The 19,205-nt window shown below is 42.6% G+C and overlaps 2 protein-coding genes across 4 annotated transcripts in view; both read right to left on the reverse strand.

Annotated features, from left to right (window-relative positions):
- Positions 1–19,205, reverse strand: part of rpl15 (ribosomal protein L15) — a 499,976-nt gene that overhangs the window by 268,367 nt on the left and 212,404 nt on the right. The gene's annotated exons all lie outside the window — the stretch shown is intronic.
- Positions 1–19,205, reverse strand: part of LOC137340523 (ubiquitin-conjugating enzyme E2 E2) — a 276,626-nt gene that overhangs the window by 2,989 nt on the left and 254,432 nt on the right. For all 3 annotated transcript variants that reach the window (XM_068003037.1, XM_068003054.1, XM_068003045.1), the window contains exon 5: positions 17,368–17,515. In XM_068003037.1, coding sequence (XP_067859138.1) covers positions 17,368–17,515 — 148 coding nt within the window. The remainder of the gene's footprint in view (positions 1–17,367; positions 17,516–19,205) is intronic.

The raw sequence follows: 19,205 nt of genomic DNA on the forward strand, positions 1-19,205 counted from the left end.
AGATGTGGGGTGGGGGCGGTGATGTGGCAGACGGAGTGTAGGGGAATGAGTAAGTGTACTCACTTTGGCTGACCTACTTAGGTCATTGCAGCGCCTCCTGCACTGTATGCAGGTGGGCGATATGTTGGTGATGCAGGTGACCTCCTCTGCCACCTTGAGCCAGGCCTTCCTGGTGGCAGAGGCAGGCCGCTTCCTCCCGCCCGCCGGGGGGAAGATCTCTGTCTTCCCCCTCCTCCTCACCCCATCCAATGATACCTGGAGTGAGGCATCATTAACCTGGGAGCAGCCTTCCCCCTGGGCTGCTCCATGCTGTACTTTTTCCTATTTGTTGCAGCATCTGTCAGTGGAGGACTGTCCCTTTAAATAGAGCTCCTCCAGCTGACAGACCTTATTGCGCATGCGCAGTCTGCCCAATGCGCAGATCAGCAGTGGGGAACCCGGAAGACCAGGTAAGTGGATCCAATTAGGCTGTGATTGCACGCGGGGCAGACTGATTTCGCTGGGCGCGCCTCAATACACCCCCCGCCACGAACCTGCAGCCCTGGTAACATCGAGCCCAATGAGTCAGTGCCTTCAGGAGAGAAGGGGCCAAAACCGGGGTCTATTTTTTTTTTAAAAAAGCAGAGAGCAGTAAGAGGAATCAAAAGATTTTTATTTAACTATGCAAGTGATAACCTGTTAAAGATCAGGTAGGTTTGTTAAAGGATAAATTTGGTAGAAATGCTAAAGGATAGGAAAATGGTCTATATTCTCCTGAAGTTTAGATGAGAGGTAAATTCAGTCTTCATGACTGAACAAATTCTGAATCCAGTCATTTTAGCATAGGAATCTATAACTTGTAATACATAGGTTTAGGGCAGTGAAGAAACTCCAAGAATTAAAGGGTATAATTTCCTCTTTTATGGTGAAGGGATTAATAACTTTATTTTGTTTAATAGATTTTAATGGCAGTTATGGTAAATGGAGATCAAACTGATTTTCCGGCGAGGCATTTTTTGAATTCCAAGTAAGTTAGTGGGAATGATAGAAAACTGTCCAATCAAAAGGACTTGCAATAAGGCTCCTTTTGTGGTTTTCAAGCAGTTAAATTGCTACTTAAGCAGCAGAAATAATGGCCTGGATTTTAACATTGAGATGGGAACTCAGCGGGTGGGTGGATTTGCATGTGAGGAACCCAGAAGTCTAGTGTGCGCGTTTAAATCTGCGATCGCATCTCGATTGCAGTCAATTATCTTAGCTTCCGGATTTTGTGTCGCCAAGCTGCGCAGCAGGCGTACTGCACACCTGAATTACGCGATCGGAGCTGCATTATTTAAAGGGCCAGTTCAACAATGGATTTTGAAGCAGAAAGGAGAAATGGAGTTGAACATAAGAACGTAAGAAATAGGAGCAGGAGTAGGCCATATGGCCCCTTGAGCCTGCTTCGCCATTAAATATGATTATGGCTGATCTTCTACCTCAACTCCACTTTCCTGCCCTATCCCATATCCCTTGATTCCCTTAGAGTCCAAAAATCTATCGATCTCAGTCTTGAATATACTCAATGACTGAGCATCCACAGCTCTCTGGGGTAGAGAATTCCAAAGATTTACAACCCTCCTGAGTGAAGAAATTTTTCCTCATCTCAGTCTTAAATGTTCAACCCCTTATCTTGAGACTATGACCCGTAGTTCTGGACTCTCCAGCCAGGGGAAATAGCCTCTCAGCATCTACCTTGTCAAACCCTCTAAGAATTTTGTACGTTTCAATGAGATCACCTCTCATTCTTCTAAACTCCTGACAATATAGGCCCATTCTACTCAATCTCTCCTTATAGGACAACCCTCTCATCCCAGGAATCAATCTAGTGAACCTTCGTTGCACCCCCTCGAAGGCAAGTATATCCATTCTTAGCTAAGGAGACCAAAGCTGTACACAGATGTGGTCTCACCCGAGCCCTATATAATTGCAGCAAGACCTCCTTATTCTTATACTCCAACCCCCTTGCGTGAACATCTATCCAATAGCGATCATAACATGATCGAGTTCAATGTAGTGTTTGAAAGGGGAAAAAATGAATCAGCTGCTAAGATTCTAGACTTGGGTAAGGCCGACTTCAATGAGATGAGACAGAGACTGTCCACAGTAAACTGGGCAAATCTGTTAATAGGTAAAACGACTGATGATCAGTGGGAAATGTTTAAAGAAACATTTAACGAGATACAGAACAGGTTTATATCCCTGAGGGGCAAGAACTCTACTTGTCAAAAAAAACAGCCATGGACAACAAAAGAGGTAAGGGACAATATAAGACACAAGGAAAGGGCATACAAAAAGGCAAAAAATGGCACAGATCCTGGCGAATGGGAAAGATACATAGATCAACAAAGGGTCACAAAACAGATAGTAAGAGCTACAAAAAGAGAGTATGAAAAGAAACTTGCAAGGGATATCAAAACCAATACGAAGAACTTTTATAGTTATATTAGGAAAAAGAGGGTGGTCAGGAGCAGTGTTGGCCCCTTAAAAACTGAAAGTGGGGATATTGTCATTGACAGTGGGGAAATGGCGGACATGTTGAATAATTAATTTGCGTCAGTATTTACAGTAGAAAAAGAGGATAGCATGCCGGAAATTCCAAGAAAACTAATATTGAATCGGGGACAGGGACTCGATTAAAATTAACATAAGTAAAACAACAGTAATGAAGAAAATAATAGCCCTAAAGAGTGACAAATCCCCAGGACCAGATGGTTTCCATCCCAGGATTTTAAAGGAAGTAGGTGAGCAGATTGCAGATGCCCTAACTATAATCTTTCAAAGTTCTCTAGATTCAGGAACTGTCCCTCTAGATTGGAAAATTGCACATGTCACTCCGCTTTTTAAGAAAGGAGAGAGCGGGAAACCGGGGAATTATAGACCAGTTAGCCTAACATCTGATGTGGGGAAATTGCTGGAGTCTATAATTAAGGATAGGGTGACTGAACACCTCGAGAATTTTCAGTTAATCAGAGAGAGCCAGCATGGATTTGTGAAAGGTAGGTCGTGCCTGATAAACCTGATTGAATTTTTTGAAGAGGTGACTAAAGTAGTGGGCAGGGGAATGTCAATGGACGTTATTTATATGGACTTCCAGAAGGCATTTGATAAGGTCCCACATAAGAGACTGTTAGCTAAGATAGAAGCCCATGGAATCGAGGGAAAAGTACGGACTTGGTCAGGAAATTGGCTGAGCGAAAGGCGACAGAGAGTAGGGATAATGGGTAAGTATTCACATTGGCAGGATGTGACTAGTGGAGTCCCGCAAGGATCTGTCTTGGGGCCTCAATTATTCACAATATTTATTAACGATTTAGATGAAGGCATAGAAAGTCTCATATCTAAGTTTGCCGATGACACAAAGATTGGTGGCATTGTAAGCAGTGTAGATGGAAACATAAAATTACAAAGCGATATTGATAGATTAGGTGAATGGGCAAAATTGTGGCAAATGGAATTCAATGTAGACAAATGTGAGGTCATCCACTTTGGATCAAAAAAGGATAGAACAGGGTACTTTCTAAATGGTAAAAAGTTAAAAACAGTGGATGTCCAAAGGGACTTAGGGGTTCAGGTACATAGATCATTGAAGTGTCATGAACAGGTGCAGAAAATAATCAATAAGGCTAATGGAATGCTGGCCTTTATATCTAGAGGACTGGAGTACAAGGGGGCAGAAGTTATGCTGCAGCTATACAAAACCCTGGTTAGACCGCACCTGGAGTACTGTGAGCAGTTCTGGGGACCGCACCATCGGAAGGACATATTGGCCTTGGAGGGAGTGCAGCGTAGGTTTACTAGAATGATACCCGGACTTCAAGGGTTAAGTTACGAGAAGAGATTACACAAATTGGGGTTGTATTCTCTGGAGTTTAGAAGGTTAAGGGGTGATCTGATCGAAGTTTATAAGATATTAAGGGGAACGGATTGGGGGGATAGAGAGAAACTATTTCCGCTGGTTGGGGATTTTAGGAGTAGGGGGCACAGTCTAAAAATTAGAGCCAGACCTTTCAGGAGTGAGATTAGAAAACATTTCTACCCACAAAGGGTGGTAGAAGTTTGGAACTCTCTTCCGCAAACGGCAATTGATACTAGCTCAATTGCTAAATTTAAATGTGAGATAGATAGCTTTTTGGCAACCAAAGGCATTAAGGGATATGGGCCAAAGGCAGGTATATGGAGCTCGATCACAGATCAGCCATGATCTTATCAAATGGTGGAGCAGGCACGAGGGGCTGAATGGCCTACTCCTGTTCCTATGTTTCCTATAAAGGCTAACATATCATTTGCCTTCCTAATTGCTTGTTGTACCTGAATGTTAACTTTCTGTGATTCATGTACAAGGACACCCAAATCCCTCTGATTACCATCATTTCTTAGTCTTTCACCTTTTAAAAAATATTCTGCTTTCCTATTCTTTCCATAAAGTGGATAATTTCACATTTCCCCACATTATATTCCATCTGCCATCTTCTCGCCCACTCACTTAACCTGTCTATATCCCTTTGCAGCCTCTTTATGTTCTTCTCACAGCTTTCGTTCTTACCTAGCATTCTTTTGTCAGCAAACTTGGATACATTACACTCGGTCTCCTCATCTAAGTCATTGATATATATTGTAAACAGCTGAGGCCCATGCACTGATCCTTGTGGCACCCCACTAGTTACAACCTGCCAACCCAAAAATGACCCGTTTATTCCTACTCTCTATTTTCTGTCCATTAACCAGTCCTCTATCTATGCTAATATATTACCCCTAATCCCATGAGCCCTAATCTTGTGTAACAACCTCTTGTGTGGCACCTTATCGAATACCTTTTGAAAATCCAAATATACTACATCCACTGGTTCCCCTTTATCTACCTTGCTAGTTACACCCTCAAAAAATTCTAATAGATTTATTAAACACGAGTCAAGGAAAGCAAAGGCAGCGCCTAGATTTAGTGATGCCTCTCTAGATGTGCTCCTGGCTGCATTGAGAGCTAGAAGAGAGGTTCTTTATCCAAGAGACGGCAGGAAGAAACCTGGCTCTGTCACCAAAAAGGCTTGGCTGGAGGTAGCACAAGAGGTAACAAGCAGGAGCACGGTGTCCAGTGCAGGAAGCGATTCAATGACCTGAGTAGGTCTGGAAAAGTGAGTATATTTGCATATTCACCCATATCTTGTTGTATACAACACCCACCTCCCCATCACACTGTCTTTGCAAGCGTACTCCATTACAAGACACCTCACACTCACTTAAGTGTCACCAGCAACAATCTTTCACTTTCTATGGACTTGCTCACCTCCCCATTTATGAACCCAACACTGTCACTCACCCCAATCCTCTGATGCATCTGTAAAATAGTCATCTTCATCCAATGCACTGCATCCATTGGGTGAATACAACACCTTCAGTCACTCTCGGGTATGTTCTGTTGCTCCTTGTAGAAGCAGAGAGCGCAAGACGCAAGAGAGAGGGTGAGGACTTTGGTCGACCTCCACAGATTGTGGAATTAATTGAAGCGGAGGAGGAGTCAATGGAGATAAGTGGCACATCTGCAGTCCTCTCAATCGGAGATGGAGAGACTGGAAGCTCACATATGGCTGGTGACTGAATTTAACACATATTTCACAAAGATGCTGGCTTTATTTAATCAATGCCTGAAGTATGAGAAGCCTGAGTATGGAGATTGGCAAGTTTGTTGTGTCCAAGACTAAGTAGTTTCGCTTTCTTTTGTCTTCCAGGGCTTTTACATCTTCAAGAAGATTCTGCTAATATGGATGATGTCAATTCCTCAGAGGATATCGTTCCTTCTGAGGGGGCACCGTCACAGGACATACGGCCATGCACCAGTCCAGATATTCACACTTCAGTGGATCCTGTTAGACAGTTAGTTGGGTTGTCACCTGGTGAATCACAAGTCACAAGTGAGCACAAGCAGAAAATGGTGCCAGGGGTAGCTGTGGTGAGACTGCACTCCTCTCCAAGCTCTGTTCAGCTCAACACAGATGCTGAACCCTGAGGGCCATTGTTGAGAAGGAGAATGGTTGAGGTACAATTGCACCTTTGCTAGGTACAGGCAAATGTGCCATGCACACTCTCCACAATAGCTGAGAGGATGGAGGAGTCCAACTCCAGCATTAGTGGAGTGATGTCGCAGGTAAGTGCTAGAATGTTTGCACTGGAGAGAGCGGCCACCTCCATTGAGCTTCAAGCACGGCTCACAAATGAGTCTATGCAGGCCATGACCACAGCTATGCAGGAGATGTCTGCCTCCTTCAATAGGAGGGATGTCAAGGGATATGGGGATCGGGCGGGAGAGTGGAGTTGAGGTCAAAGATCAGCCATGATCTTATTGAATGGCGCAGCAGGCTCGAGGGGCCGTATGGCCTACTCCTGCTCCTATTTCTTATGTTGCTAACAGTGGCCTTACGATGCGTTACTGATCCTCACCAAGCAGCTCTCTAGCAGAGTGGTGGGAGTGACGTGGCACTTGTCTGGGAGAGGGATGATGTTGAAAGGGGACATGGAAATGGGAATTCAACTGAAAGTGCTCCCATGTCTCACCTGTTGCCCTCCCTTCCCCAACCAGTACCCGCAATGCTGTCTCCTCTCTCGATGGCCGAGTCTGCCCCTGCACAGGTGCAGGTGGAGCAGTCTTTGATGAGGTCCTCACGGGCTCTAAAACCCAGAAGTCTTAGGCCGAGAGTATCTCAGCAATCAGGGCAGGGATCTGAGCAACCAGCCAATACCTCTGCTGAAGCCACAGGGGATGCACCACGTAGAAGTAGTAGAAAATGTAAGTTTAAGCACTCGTAGTTCATCGAGAGTATGTACATGGGTATTTGAAGAAATGTTGGCACATAAAATTTATTCATTATCACCACTTCCAAGACTTCTACATTTTTGCTTCCAGACTTTCAAGTAGACCTTTCGTTTGCTTCATGATCAATGCCAATAAATGGTGACACCCCTTGGGCGGCTGTGTAATGGGTGTAGGCGTGGCTGAAGGACTGTTGGTGCAAAATGGGGGGGGGGTTTGGTGGTCGTGGTGATGATTTTACCAGGTGGCATGAGTATGTCAAAGATCTTTAATTTTGGAATGTCACAATGAGAACCTCTGAGAGATGATGGCATCCCGGGCAGCAATGTGCGCGGCTGGTCTAGTGATACGTGCACCACTGCCATATTCCTCCTCCTCCTCGTGTTCCTTGTCATCCTTCACAACCTCTTCCTCAATGTTGCCACCGTCAGAGGATGATTGAGGAGTGCCTTCATCCTTGACCACCTGTAAACCTCTCTGCGTAATGTTGTGCAGGATACACTGGCTCCCGCAGAATTATTGAGGCATCCGAAGCAGATTTTTAACATGCCGATGGCTTGCTCAATAACACACCTGGTGGTCATGTGGCTCTGGATGTATCCTTGTTTTGCCTCATTGTTGAGGCTTCTCACAGATGTCATGATCCATATTTGCAGGGGGTATCTCTCGTCTCCAAGGAACCAGCCCTTAAGCCTGTCTCTTGCCTGGAAGAGGTCTGGAATGTTTGACTGGCACAAAATGAAGACATCATGACAGCTGTCAGGGAATCTGGCGCACACCTGCACAAGTCTCTTGTAGTGGTCGCACACCAGCTGCGCATTGATTGAGTGCTAGTCCTTCCAGTTAATTAATACTCCTGGTTTATGTGCTAGTCCTCAGATTGCCACGTGTGTACAATCGATTGCACCCTGCTTGGGAAGCCAGCCAAAGAGGAAAAACCCACTGCCTCCTCACTCTGCCTGTCGTCGTCGCGGGGGAAGTTCACATAATCGGACGCCCAGGCAAACAACCTATCCATCATCTGCCTTATACACTTGTGTGCTGACTATTAAGAGACCCTGTAGAGAGACCAGAAGCAAAGAAATTCAGGGCTGTGGTTACTTTGGGTGCGATTTGCAATGCGTGGCCACCAGGTCCAGCGGGGAGTAGCTCTTCCTCAAGGAGGCTGCAGATGTTTTCAACCACCTACCGACTCAACCTGAGCCGGCGTAGGCACTGCTCCTCAGAGAGGTCCAGGAAGCTCAGCCTCTGCCTGTAGACCCCCCCCACGTGGGTAGTGCCTCCTGCGACCTCGGCCCCTCTGTTGGTCCCCTCTCTGCTGTTCTTCAGATCCTTGTTGTGCATCTCTGTCTTGTGCACCTGCAGATTCCAGAACTGTATGACGTGCCTGTCCTGGATGGTGATTTTCCTCCTCCTCAGATGTACTGTGGAATAAATCCATTGCATCCCCCAGTCCTGATCTTGTCAGTTTGAGAGGCTCCAAAATGTAGGTAAATGTATCTGAACACAAGAATTCTCAGTCTCAACAAAGAAATCTCAGTCTAAACACACAGAATTCCCAGCCAAATGATTTCCTGAGAGAACTAAGTGCCCAGGTGCAATACCTAACCTTTTATTGAAATGTATCAATCACAGTTATAAAGGTCCAAATGAGCTTCTGCTGCATCTCACCTCCGTTTCAATGGCGTCTTTCAGAAGCCATGGGAAACCAGTGCAGGAGAAGTTAAATCCATTTCTGTTGCAGAATCGTCAAAAAATTAAGTACCTCAAGTGTTTCAATTACCTAAATAGCCCCTTTAACAATCGGCCCACCGGCTTTAAGTGGGGACAGGACTTCCGGGTTTCGGTTGCACGCTCATCCAAACGGGCCTGGGTCAAACCCGGAAGTGGGTGCGTTGAAGCCGGGATGTGGTCCAGCTTCCACCTTTAATTATTTTGACCTCACACCCGCCCCCAACCCACCCATTCTTGGGGGTTAAAATTCCCCCAATGATTCAGTCAGCTGTGGAGTGTACAATACGTGCATAAAGGCATCCCTTGTCACTGATGCCCAACGAGACAAAATAGCCTTCTCCATTCCTCACCTAAAAATACACCGTAAAAAACTATACACATTGAAAAATAAAATAATGTTGAGGTTTAAAAAAAGAAAATAGAGAAAATCACAATTTACCCACAAGGCTCTGCATGTAATAAGAATTTCACTTGTTTAGCCAAAACTAGTTTGATGGTCTTTTAATGTTTATTTATGATATTTATTTATAGCATAACTTTTACTCATTTATTTCTCAATTTCTTTCTTTGATATATAATAAAACATTAAATCAAATTAATGTGTTTTAAATTAAACTCTATTATTTATATTCTTTATTAATGCTAAACTAATTTTTGACAGCTTCCTAAACCAAATCACTTGAGATGGATATTCCTCTTACTGTAGTATATACTCATAGTATATTCTATACTAGGAGAATTGTATTCTCTTACTACTTTCTATAGAGTACATCTATTTTTATACTATTTCTACAGTATAAATATAGAAAACTCATCTATGTTTAAACATTATGAAGTTGAATATACAATTGTAATTTTTGGAATCTAGCTGAGCATTTCCAGGTTAGCAACCAACTAATTTATCGGACCTAAACATATACAATGGAATGCAACTGAATTTTTAAATTTGTTCTTGGGATATGGACAACCCTAGGGAGGCAGCATTTATAGTCCATTCCTGGTTGCCCTTAGGAGGTGATGGAAGGCCTTCTCTTTGAATTGCTGCAGTCCTAGTAATGGTGCTCTCACAATGGTGTTAGGGAATTCCAGGATATTATCCATAGGCAATGAAGAAACAAGAATATATGGGAAGTTGGTGGCAGCCTTTTTCTTGATATATCCAAAATACCATATGAATTATAGGTGAACCAAAATACTGAAGTTCACATAAAGTTGACAATAGATAGAATTCAATTTTAGTTGTTTATGGTGACATAAAGGGCTATAAGGGCCTATTTTACAAAATCATGCTCCTGTCCACCAGGTACACATAAAGGGATTTTGGGCGCACGGTCTCGGCGATTCGCTTTTTATTATGGGTGAGGCTTCTCGCTGGAGGTGATTTTGTAAAATCATAGCTATCCTCTGTCCACTTAAGTCCATCACTAATTTCAATGTATAGTTTTTCTCCAATCTTCTCGCTGTGAATTTGTTCTGCCAAGGATACTGTGGTAATTTGTAAATGTATAGTTTCTCAATCAGTACATAATAGATAGAAATAAGCAATATGTTTGTATGGAGTGTGAAATTGTAACAAACATCTCAATAGAACAGCTGTATCACTCTAAAGTGTGTGAATCGTCTCACTGATGGACCTTTTGTATGAGGATTAAAACTAGCTCATAAAAGCTATGTATATATACTAAATTCATTTACTTATGAATACTACATGTCTTTTGTAGATATACATATGCTACACTACAAAATCATTGAGAACATCACTTTCATTTTCTGTCCATATAAATAATTGTTAGCCAAAAGGTAGTGGGGTAGATCTTGACTTTGTGTGAAAGTGTAAAACGAGTGATAGCAAGTCAGCAGCCTGTTTTACATCTCTCCCGATTTGTATTTCCATTGACTTAAGAGGAGCCCGGAGGAGCCTGGCGGAAAAGCTGCTGCACTTCCCTGCTCAGGCCCTGGTTAAAATGCCATTGGGGTCCTATTGACATCAGCCCCCTTTAACATTTATGCATGAGGCTCCTGCCTGAGTCCGGTGGGCACCTCATTCACTGTCAAAACCAGTGGTGTTAAAATCGGAGATTGGTGGGAATGGAGCAGGTAAAGGAGCTGTTTGTTTGCCTGTTCCGTTCCTGCTTGAGGGGAGAGTTCAAATCCCCCCGTTCTCAAATTTGCATATTGAAAGGTTCTACCACCTGAAACAGTTAGTCACTTCAGCTGTCCAGTGGTAGGCTCTTTTTAAATTGGCAGCAGCCAGAGCATCGGTGTTAACATGGTGGTAAGCTAACTGACCCCATTTTTAGGCTGCTATTGCCTGGTTGATGCCGATATGGTCAAGTTAAAATCGGCCCCAGTATGCCTGTGATACGCTCCCTGTGAACACCGCTTACTGTAGGGAGTGCCCCAATTTTAACCCACTGTGGCCACCAAGAATGGGGTGGGGGTGGGGGGTAGTTAAAATCGCAGCACGCAGGCGAGGACCTAATTGAAATGCAAAAGTCAGGGTCTAGTGTCATTCAGAACTCGGCGCCATTTTAACATGTTTCCAGTGAGGTTGGCACCTGGTGCTGGACTCACCAGCAACTACAGGCACCAAGAAGCAGCAGTCCCAGAAGTGGGTCGAAAAGATAATTCGTTCTACTTTTAGAAAGGTTTCCTTGTGGGCCAGAAAGCAGGAATGTTCCTCCTGGCCCCACAAGGAAACCTAGGGCCTCCCCTACCCCAGGCTTCCCTCCTCCCATGAACTGCCCCCAGACTTAACCTTTTCTGGGGAAGGTTCCGATGGCGGCCTTCTGGCGTGCTCGTCTTGATTTTCTGTAGCATCCTTGTGATCCCGGAAAATGTGTATAGGAACATTTTTCTCCAGGAGATAAAAAAAAACTGTTCAGCCTCCGCGCTGACATATCCTCGATGCTTGATTTGCAACGAAGGACTTGATGATTATAAACTGGTGTAAATAGGTCATCCATCGGATAACCCCAAGTGCTGAAGATGTTCTGGATTTGGTACATAGCTTGCATTTGTGTGGGTGAACCACCAGTCAACTGAAGGAGTTGGCAGTGTTGTGCACTCTAGCCAGATGTTCCACCACGGCATAACCTGAGTTTCAGGCACCATTGGGCAACAGTACTGTACTCTGAGAGTCCAAGAATGGGTCCCACTGTTTGTTTACGTATTGGACAACTGTTGTGTGGTCTGCTTTGAATAATACTGATGTCCTGCAGCAGAGCTTGATCATGTTTCAGGACTAATTGTACCATTTGTAACTTTAGCTGGTTGATATCCCAGGAGGATCAGTCCACAGTTCACCTGCCCTGAACCAAGCCATTCCTATGTGTTTCCCATCCATACAGGGAAACATGTGTTACCAGTGCCAATTGAGGAGATGGTAGTTACAGCGAGGTGCAGCAGTAAAAACTTGATGTGCTAACTCGTGGAAAGACCAGTGGTAGAGCAGATTCAACTGTAGAGGCCTCATGAACAACCAAGAGTTTGAAATGACAAAAAATGCTATCACCATCAGACTAAGAACAGGAAGTAATTGCTCTTTTGCAATTTTGACTCCTCACAAAGAAGAGACACTAGTCTCTTAAGGACTGCATAAGGTTCGAGGAATAAGACTACTTTTGCCCTAGGTTTGCTCAGAACAAGGCTTATACAAATGCTATTTCCTTATTTGGTTCCAAATGAGACTTCTTGTAGTTAATGCTGAGGCTCAGCTGCTGGAATATAGCAAGAATTTGCTGGATGATGGTCCGAATGGACTCTCGCCAAGAAGCTCTCACAAGATGGCAATCTAAGTATGGGCAGAAGTGCAAGTAATGCAGACTGAGATGACCTGTGATGACAGATTGGCAATTTGTGAACACTCTGGAGGACTGAGGAAAAGTCAAAGGGGAGCAATCCATACAGGTAGCTGACACTGAGGGTTGAACCTAAGAAAATTGTGATGACAGGCTGAATGATAACGTAGAAGTAAATACCCTAGAGGTTTATTACAGCCAGCCAGTCTCTTGGATACATGCCTTGAATGACTTGAGGCAGTTTCACCATTTTGAACTTTTCCATCCTAAAGAATTTGTTCAGTGGTCTGAGACCTAACATGAGAATGCGTATTTCCAATTGCTTGGGAACTACAAAATAACTTAAAATCATTCCTCTTTCATTCTGAGGAACATGTTTATGTGACCAGGATTGACTATTGTAGTCACCCATCAACCTAGGGTCCTTCAGATGATCAGATTAGATCATTCTGTGAATTTGCAGGGATTTGGTCTGGTAATAGAGGGTAACTTCTGCTGTTGGTTGCCAGGACCTAAGTATTATTGGCGATTTTCTCTCACTTGGCCTAGGCCCCTGCTGGAGTTGACACTGACATAGTCGGCTAGTGCTGGACTGCCTGCTGCAAAACAGTAGGGACATGCTGGAGTGCTATGTGCAGTTTAGGGTACCACATTATAGACAGCATAAAAAAGCAATGGCAAAGGTGCAGTGTATTCACTAGGGCATTACCAGGGATGAAAGTTATAGTTTTGAAGAAAGACTTGAGAAGTTGATAGTTCTAGTAAAAAAAAAGAAGGTAAGGAGTAACCTTATGGTTAAGGAGTGACCTAATAAAGGTTTTTAAGATCATGAAGGGATGTGATGAGGTAAGTAGTGACAGTTTGTTTTCACTGGTCAGTAGGATGGTAATGAGAGGGCACAAATTTAAATGACCAAAAGAATTAAAGAAGAGGTTAGAAAATTCTTTACAGGCAGAGGGTGGTTAGGAAGTGGAATTTTCTGCTACAAAACACTGAAGTTCTTTTAAAAGGGATTTAGATCATTACCCAATAAAGATGACTATGTAAAGATATGAAGAGCAGGCAGGAGAGTGGACAAGACTAGGTGGCTCTGGTGAAACACTGGCGCAGATTTAATTAGCCAAATGGCCTGTTTCTTTGTTGTGGTGTTCTAAGATTCGAGGAAGCACATGGCCCAATGCCCTTGATGAGATTGGTTTCTTTTTTGTAGCAGGGTTGGCAGCTAAGGATAAGGTGAGGCCTGTGTGTTAGTTAATATCAAAGTGTTGCCTATGCCTGTATTTGGCAAGATGTGGAGATGCTGGTGATGGACTGGGGTTGACAATTGTAAACAATTTTACAACACCAAGTTATAGTCCAGCAATTTTATTTTAAATTCACAAGCTTTCGGAGGCTTCCTCCTTCCTCAGGTGAATGGTGTGGAACATTCGCCTGAGGAAGGAGGAAGCCTCCGAAAGCTTGTGAATTTAAAATAAAATTGCTGGACTATAACTTGGTGTTGTAAAATTGTTTACAATTGTATTTGGCAAGACATTTCTCCTGCTGAAAGGAGGACATATGTTGCAGACGGTCCTGACAGGTGGTTATGTTTTGAAGAAAGGGAGCATAAATACTTCTTGTGTCCATCAGCTACTGTGAACGATTGGCTGCCTTGCAACAATGGTTAAATCTTTTGGCAACACTACAGCTAGATGTACTGAAATTAAGTGCCGTGTGCCTAAAAATGAATTCTGTGCATTGATTGGAGTTGTATGTTAGTCAGTGCCGTGTATCAAATGGTACATGTATCACATGTGGAGCTCTGTGTTGAAGAGCATTCTGTTCCCAGGTACTGACTGACATGAACTTTGGGACAGAACAAACGTGAAAACTGATGCTTTTGTCATCCAATAAACAATTATTGACTTTTTTTTGTCAAAAATGAACTCACTAAGGAACTACTAACAGCAAGAAAGAGATTGTAGTACTTACTGAATGCAATTGGGGGGCTGAAAGTAGAATATTGGTGTGTTAATTCCTTTAGACCCGTTTTTGGGCTTGAAACGCGTGTCGTGCACAGACCGTGCACCACAGCCGGGAGGACCGAGGCTGGCCTGAAATTGGGCCTCGGGTCTTATTAACATTATTTGGGTGAGCTGCCTCGCCTGTCGCACCATCACAGGCAGCTCACCCATTTTAAAAAGATGAATTCCAGGCCGCTCGCCTCTCCGGCAGTAGCCCAAAGGTAAGTCCCGCAAGAAGGGGTGGAGCAGTAATAAGGGGGGAGGGGGAGGGGGCAGGGGATGGGGATGGCGGCTGACGGCTGATTGCTAGTATTATGAAATCGGGGGAGCATTCCTGTTCCTCCTAGCACCACAGGGATGTTTTTAATTTAAAAAAATGAATCTTTTGGCGGCATTCACTGAAGAATTCCGAGCGGAACAGGTACCTGTTCTGCGATGTGCAATTTGGTAGAGGAGTCCTATAACAGGCTTTAGGCCCCTCATTTACATAAATAAGGGGTCTGATGCCTGGTTTACACAGCTTACAGGGATCCAATATTGGGTCAGACGTCTTTCAGGCATCCTTTGGGCGCGGGACAATTTCAGGGACATTGGTCCCTGAAATTGGCCCTCATTGAGCCTGTTTTACGCCCGTAAAATGGGCACACCGAGGTCCTATTTATACCCTATTGTTCCTGACTGGGAAATATTACACACCCAGTAATTTTACACTTGATAGGTCCCACGATGGCCAACAATACCAGATGTTCTTATGTGCTGACATCAAAATCATCACAAGAGAACATTGCCTGTCTTAGTTTCCACAGTGTGTGATTCAGGCATGACTCAACTCCAACGATGTGTGAAAGATGCTGAATGAATAACAGTCATTGCAAAAGCAGAGCTTGTAATTTCTTTTACATAATTAAAAGCACTGGCTCGTGCATGGATGAGGGGAGGTAGAGTTTTTTGAATATCAGCGCAATGCAAAGCTTTTCCTCTGCACTGCTGTTCATTTGACTGGAGATGACACCTTTCCCTTTTTAAAAGGCATGGATCTCCAGGCAGCTGGGAACCCTATTGAAAACATTAGTGAAATAAACAGTTTGTTCTTATTATCTCATTGCTGCAATATTAAGTCAGCATTGTATTTACACAAAACAATTGCTCTATGAATATTAAATTAAGTAAATACAAGATTTTGCTTGAAGCTATCTCAATATAAAAATATATATATATTTTAAAAATCTGCATTCTTCAGTCTTCCTAGTAATGAGCACATTGGATATTTGAATTCAAAACAGAGCACATGGAGAAATTAATTGGGCCTGAAATTACTGTTTATTCAGTTCTTTGTTGAGAAGGAATTCAAATAATAAATGTGGTAAATGCTCCACCTATGACAGTGACAAACAAGTAATTAGTAAAGTGTTTACCAGCATTTGTCACAAATGACTAATAGATAAAGTGCTGATAATGGGTACTTTACAATATGACAAAGTACTAGAAAGAGCAAAAAAAATTAGAGGACCATGGCTTTATAGTCTTGTCTAGATTTCCTAATAAGCATAAACCTTCTCAGGCAATTGGTGTTCTGTGCCTCAGAGGGTTAATTAGCTGCCAATCTAGCCCTGGTTCTATGTTCTAATGAGGTCATTTGCAACTGAGGCTGGCTACAGGGTGAGTAGCCAGATTGGAACTATTCTTTGCTATTTACATATCAGATGTCAGGCAAATTTGAATTCCAGATTAATGATCAATTAGTAAATTTTTACCTTTGTGCATAAGAAAACAAACCTGACTGAAAGTGTGTAACTATAATCAGCTACAGAATTAAATTAAATCTAAATTAATATTTTGTATTAGGCACCTGAGCTACATGGAGAGGTTATAGAAACTTGGAATGTTTATACTGGAGACAGGAAAGCTCAAGGGAGCCCTTATTGAGCTATTCAATATTCTAATGGGTATAGATAAATTGAACACTAATAATATGTTTGACATAATCATTATACCAAGAAGGTATGGACTCAATCTCAGAAAATGGAAGGAGCTCAGAGGAGGGAAGATAAGCAGTTTATACTTAACTACTTTACACAGGATGGTGAATATATGGACAGGCTGTCTGGGGAGGCAATGTTGGAGGATTGTGTCAACAACTTCAACAGGAAACTGGGTAGGTATTTTGTAAAGAAAGTGACTGGGGGGCATGAGAGAGAGCTGTATATACTATTTTTTTAAACTTTTGGTCTAACCAGGTGGTGTGCAAGGTCTTTTTTATTTCTGTACATTCTTATGTTCTTAACTCTATGCACTTAAATTATTATTGGATAAATACTTAAGGAGGAAGCATATAAAAGAATATGGGGGAGAAATATGGAAAATAGGATTAGTTTGTTGAGAAAACAGGAAATTAGCACTGTGAAAAATCAGTCTCTGAGAGGAGCCTAAATTCAGCATAAGCAAGAAGTGCCAAACAGCTTTCTCTTGTGCTAACATTTCTATGTTTCTATTAACTTCAAGCATTGGCTTAAGGAGAAGGCATTGATTTATTTTTCCTGAAATCTTGAATGTGCATTTACAACTTCAATGTGCATTGAATGTTTCTAGACAATGGAAGTTTAGGATTTGATGTTTTATATTTACATTTCATTTTTAGAATTTCTTTGTTTGCATACCTCTTTTTAAATACTTTGGCAAAATAAAATATAATTATACTCTACTGAGCTATTTATGTGTGGCAGCACAGAATCAAACTTCCTTGTCTCATAAAATAAGATATTAGTATAGCCTAAAACATAAATTAAAGCTGCCTTTAAGGGAGGTTGTTGAAACCTAAGAATTGCAAACAACAAAAATAATGGTCATGAAAGAGAATAAAATAGATTAATATTTTGGGTAGAGACCCGTCTTTGTATTTCCACCCATTTATTTTTTTCTTTCAGATTTTCAGCAGTTGCAGCTTTTTCTTTTAACCACAAAAATAAAGGTGTGGTGTAAAGAGATGAAGGACTGTAATTCCTCTTACCAGGGTTGCAGTCTGTTAGAAGAGAACAAATTGACAGAAGAACCTTAGAGATAGTCAGTGCTGGGCTCCAGTTATCCTTTAGAATATCCAGACAGATCACTCCTTGGCTGTTGATATTACAATGATAGATCCTTGTTCGGAAAGTCACCTGTCAAATTAAGGTAAAATCAGATATTTCACAGGAATTGTGATCAGCATAATTCTGCACTTGCAAGAGTATGAAAATGTACATTTACTTTAACGTGCTGCACCTAACCACAACCCGACTTCAGTGAAATCATAACAAAGTAAATGAGATGGCATTGCTGTGTCCAGAGGATCCAAAAACCAATAACAGGTGGTTTCCGAGAGCACTTCCAAAGAGGCAGGGCTGCCTCAGAGAAAATATAAAAACAAAAGGGTCTTGCCATCAGAGGTGAAGGCGGCCATATTTTCTGTCTGCTGGCCAGCTAGATGGCTTGGCTTATCCATAAGGCTAGCTTCACTTCACTAGCCTGTCTGTACCTTACCCAGCTAATTGTTTTTCTGGCTGCTGTAGAATGTGTCCTGTAATAAAAACTAAATGGTCATCACAGTACTGGGACTCTTAGGCAGCATTACAGAACCATTTCTTGAAGTAGTTCCATAATATAAAACACTATACTGACATACTTTTGGTACTATCAAATCCAGCGGATACTAAAGGCACTTTTACTTCTAGAAAATGCCACTCAAGAGAGACGTGTGTTTTTTCTGCTGGTACATAGTCCTGCTGAATATAACGAGTGACTTTTGGAGTTCTAACAGCATTGTAAACCCAGATTTTGGTGGGTGCAGTGATGTACTTTCAGATTAGGTGCTTTTGGTTCTGGCCTGCTGAACATGCTGAGCTGGTGCCATACATCTGGGTACTTCTGTCATGATGTGAAATAACAAAATGATGCAAGCAACTGAATGCACTGAACCCATTCTGCATCCATTCCCAGGCTGCCCTGCATATTCCCAACCTGCCTCTTTCCATTTTTAAACATTTTTAATGTGATTAAAGAAATTTTTTATTTTTAAATAACAATTTTTCTGTTTGACATGAGATTTGACCTGCTTACGAACTGGTCTCCAATGGGCCTACTACTGCTTCTCTCTATTCTCGTGTTCCTCTAACCCTTTACCTTACCATTACCTATTCCCCTTCCAACCATCCCAATCTCTTTTTCTTTGAACAACCATTCAACCTCCCCTCCCCTTTGCTCCACTGTCATTCACCTCACCCTTAATTCTCCATCAACCTCCTACTCCCATTCGCTCCACCAACGGTGGATTCTGAAAGAGCAGATATTGTTCATTCTCGACCAGTTTCCTTCCTTCCCTCTTCAATGGAAATGAGAATCAGGCATTGTGTATAACAGGTGGACGAACAGCTACCGCTCGTTTTTCTCCCCCGCCAAAATGGAAAGCCTCGCCCTTTCTGACTGCTTTTTTCATTATCCATTACAGTACCACCTCCAGGAGTAACAATGCACTGCTGCCTACTTGTCATGAATTTTCAATCAAACATGCACCCCACATGTTAATTTAATATATAATAGATGGATAGACGTCTCTCAACATTCTGATTACAATATAACTTATTTTATTCTGTAGCAGTGAACAGAAAGATTGTGTCAAGATTTTCTATTGTGTTGCTTTTGTGTAGCCCTGAAAGATCTATCCTTGTCCCCCACCCCCTCCTCATTTTACATACTGCCCCTTAGTGACATCACCAGCAGGCACAGGGTTAGCTCCAATATGAATGCTGTTGACACCCAGCTTTATCTCCCCACACTTCCCTCTACACCACAACTATCTCTGCGCTGTCAGAC

The sequence above is a fragment of the Heptranchias perlo genome, chromosome 2 (genome assembly GCF_035084215.1).
Source record: "Heptranchias perlo isolate sHepPer1 chromosome 2, sHepPer1.hap1, whole genome shotgun sequence".
Lineage (NCBI taxonomy): Eukaryota > Metazoa > Chordata > Chondrichthyes > Hexanchiformes > Hexanchidae > Heptranchias > Heptranchias perlo.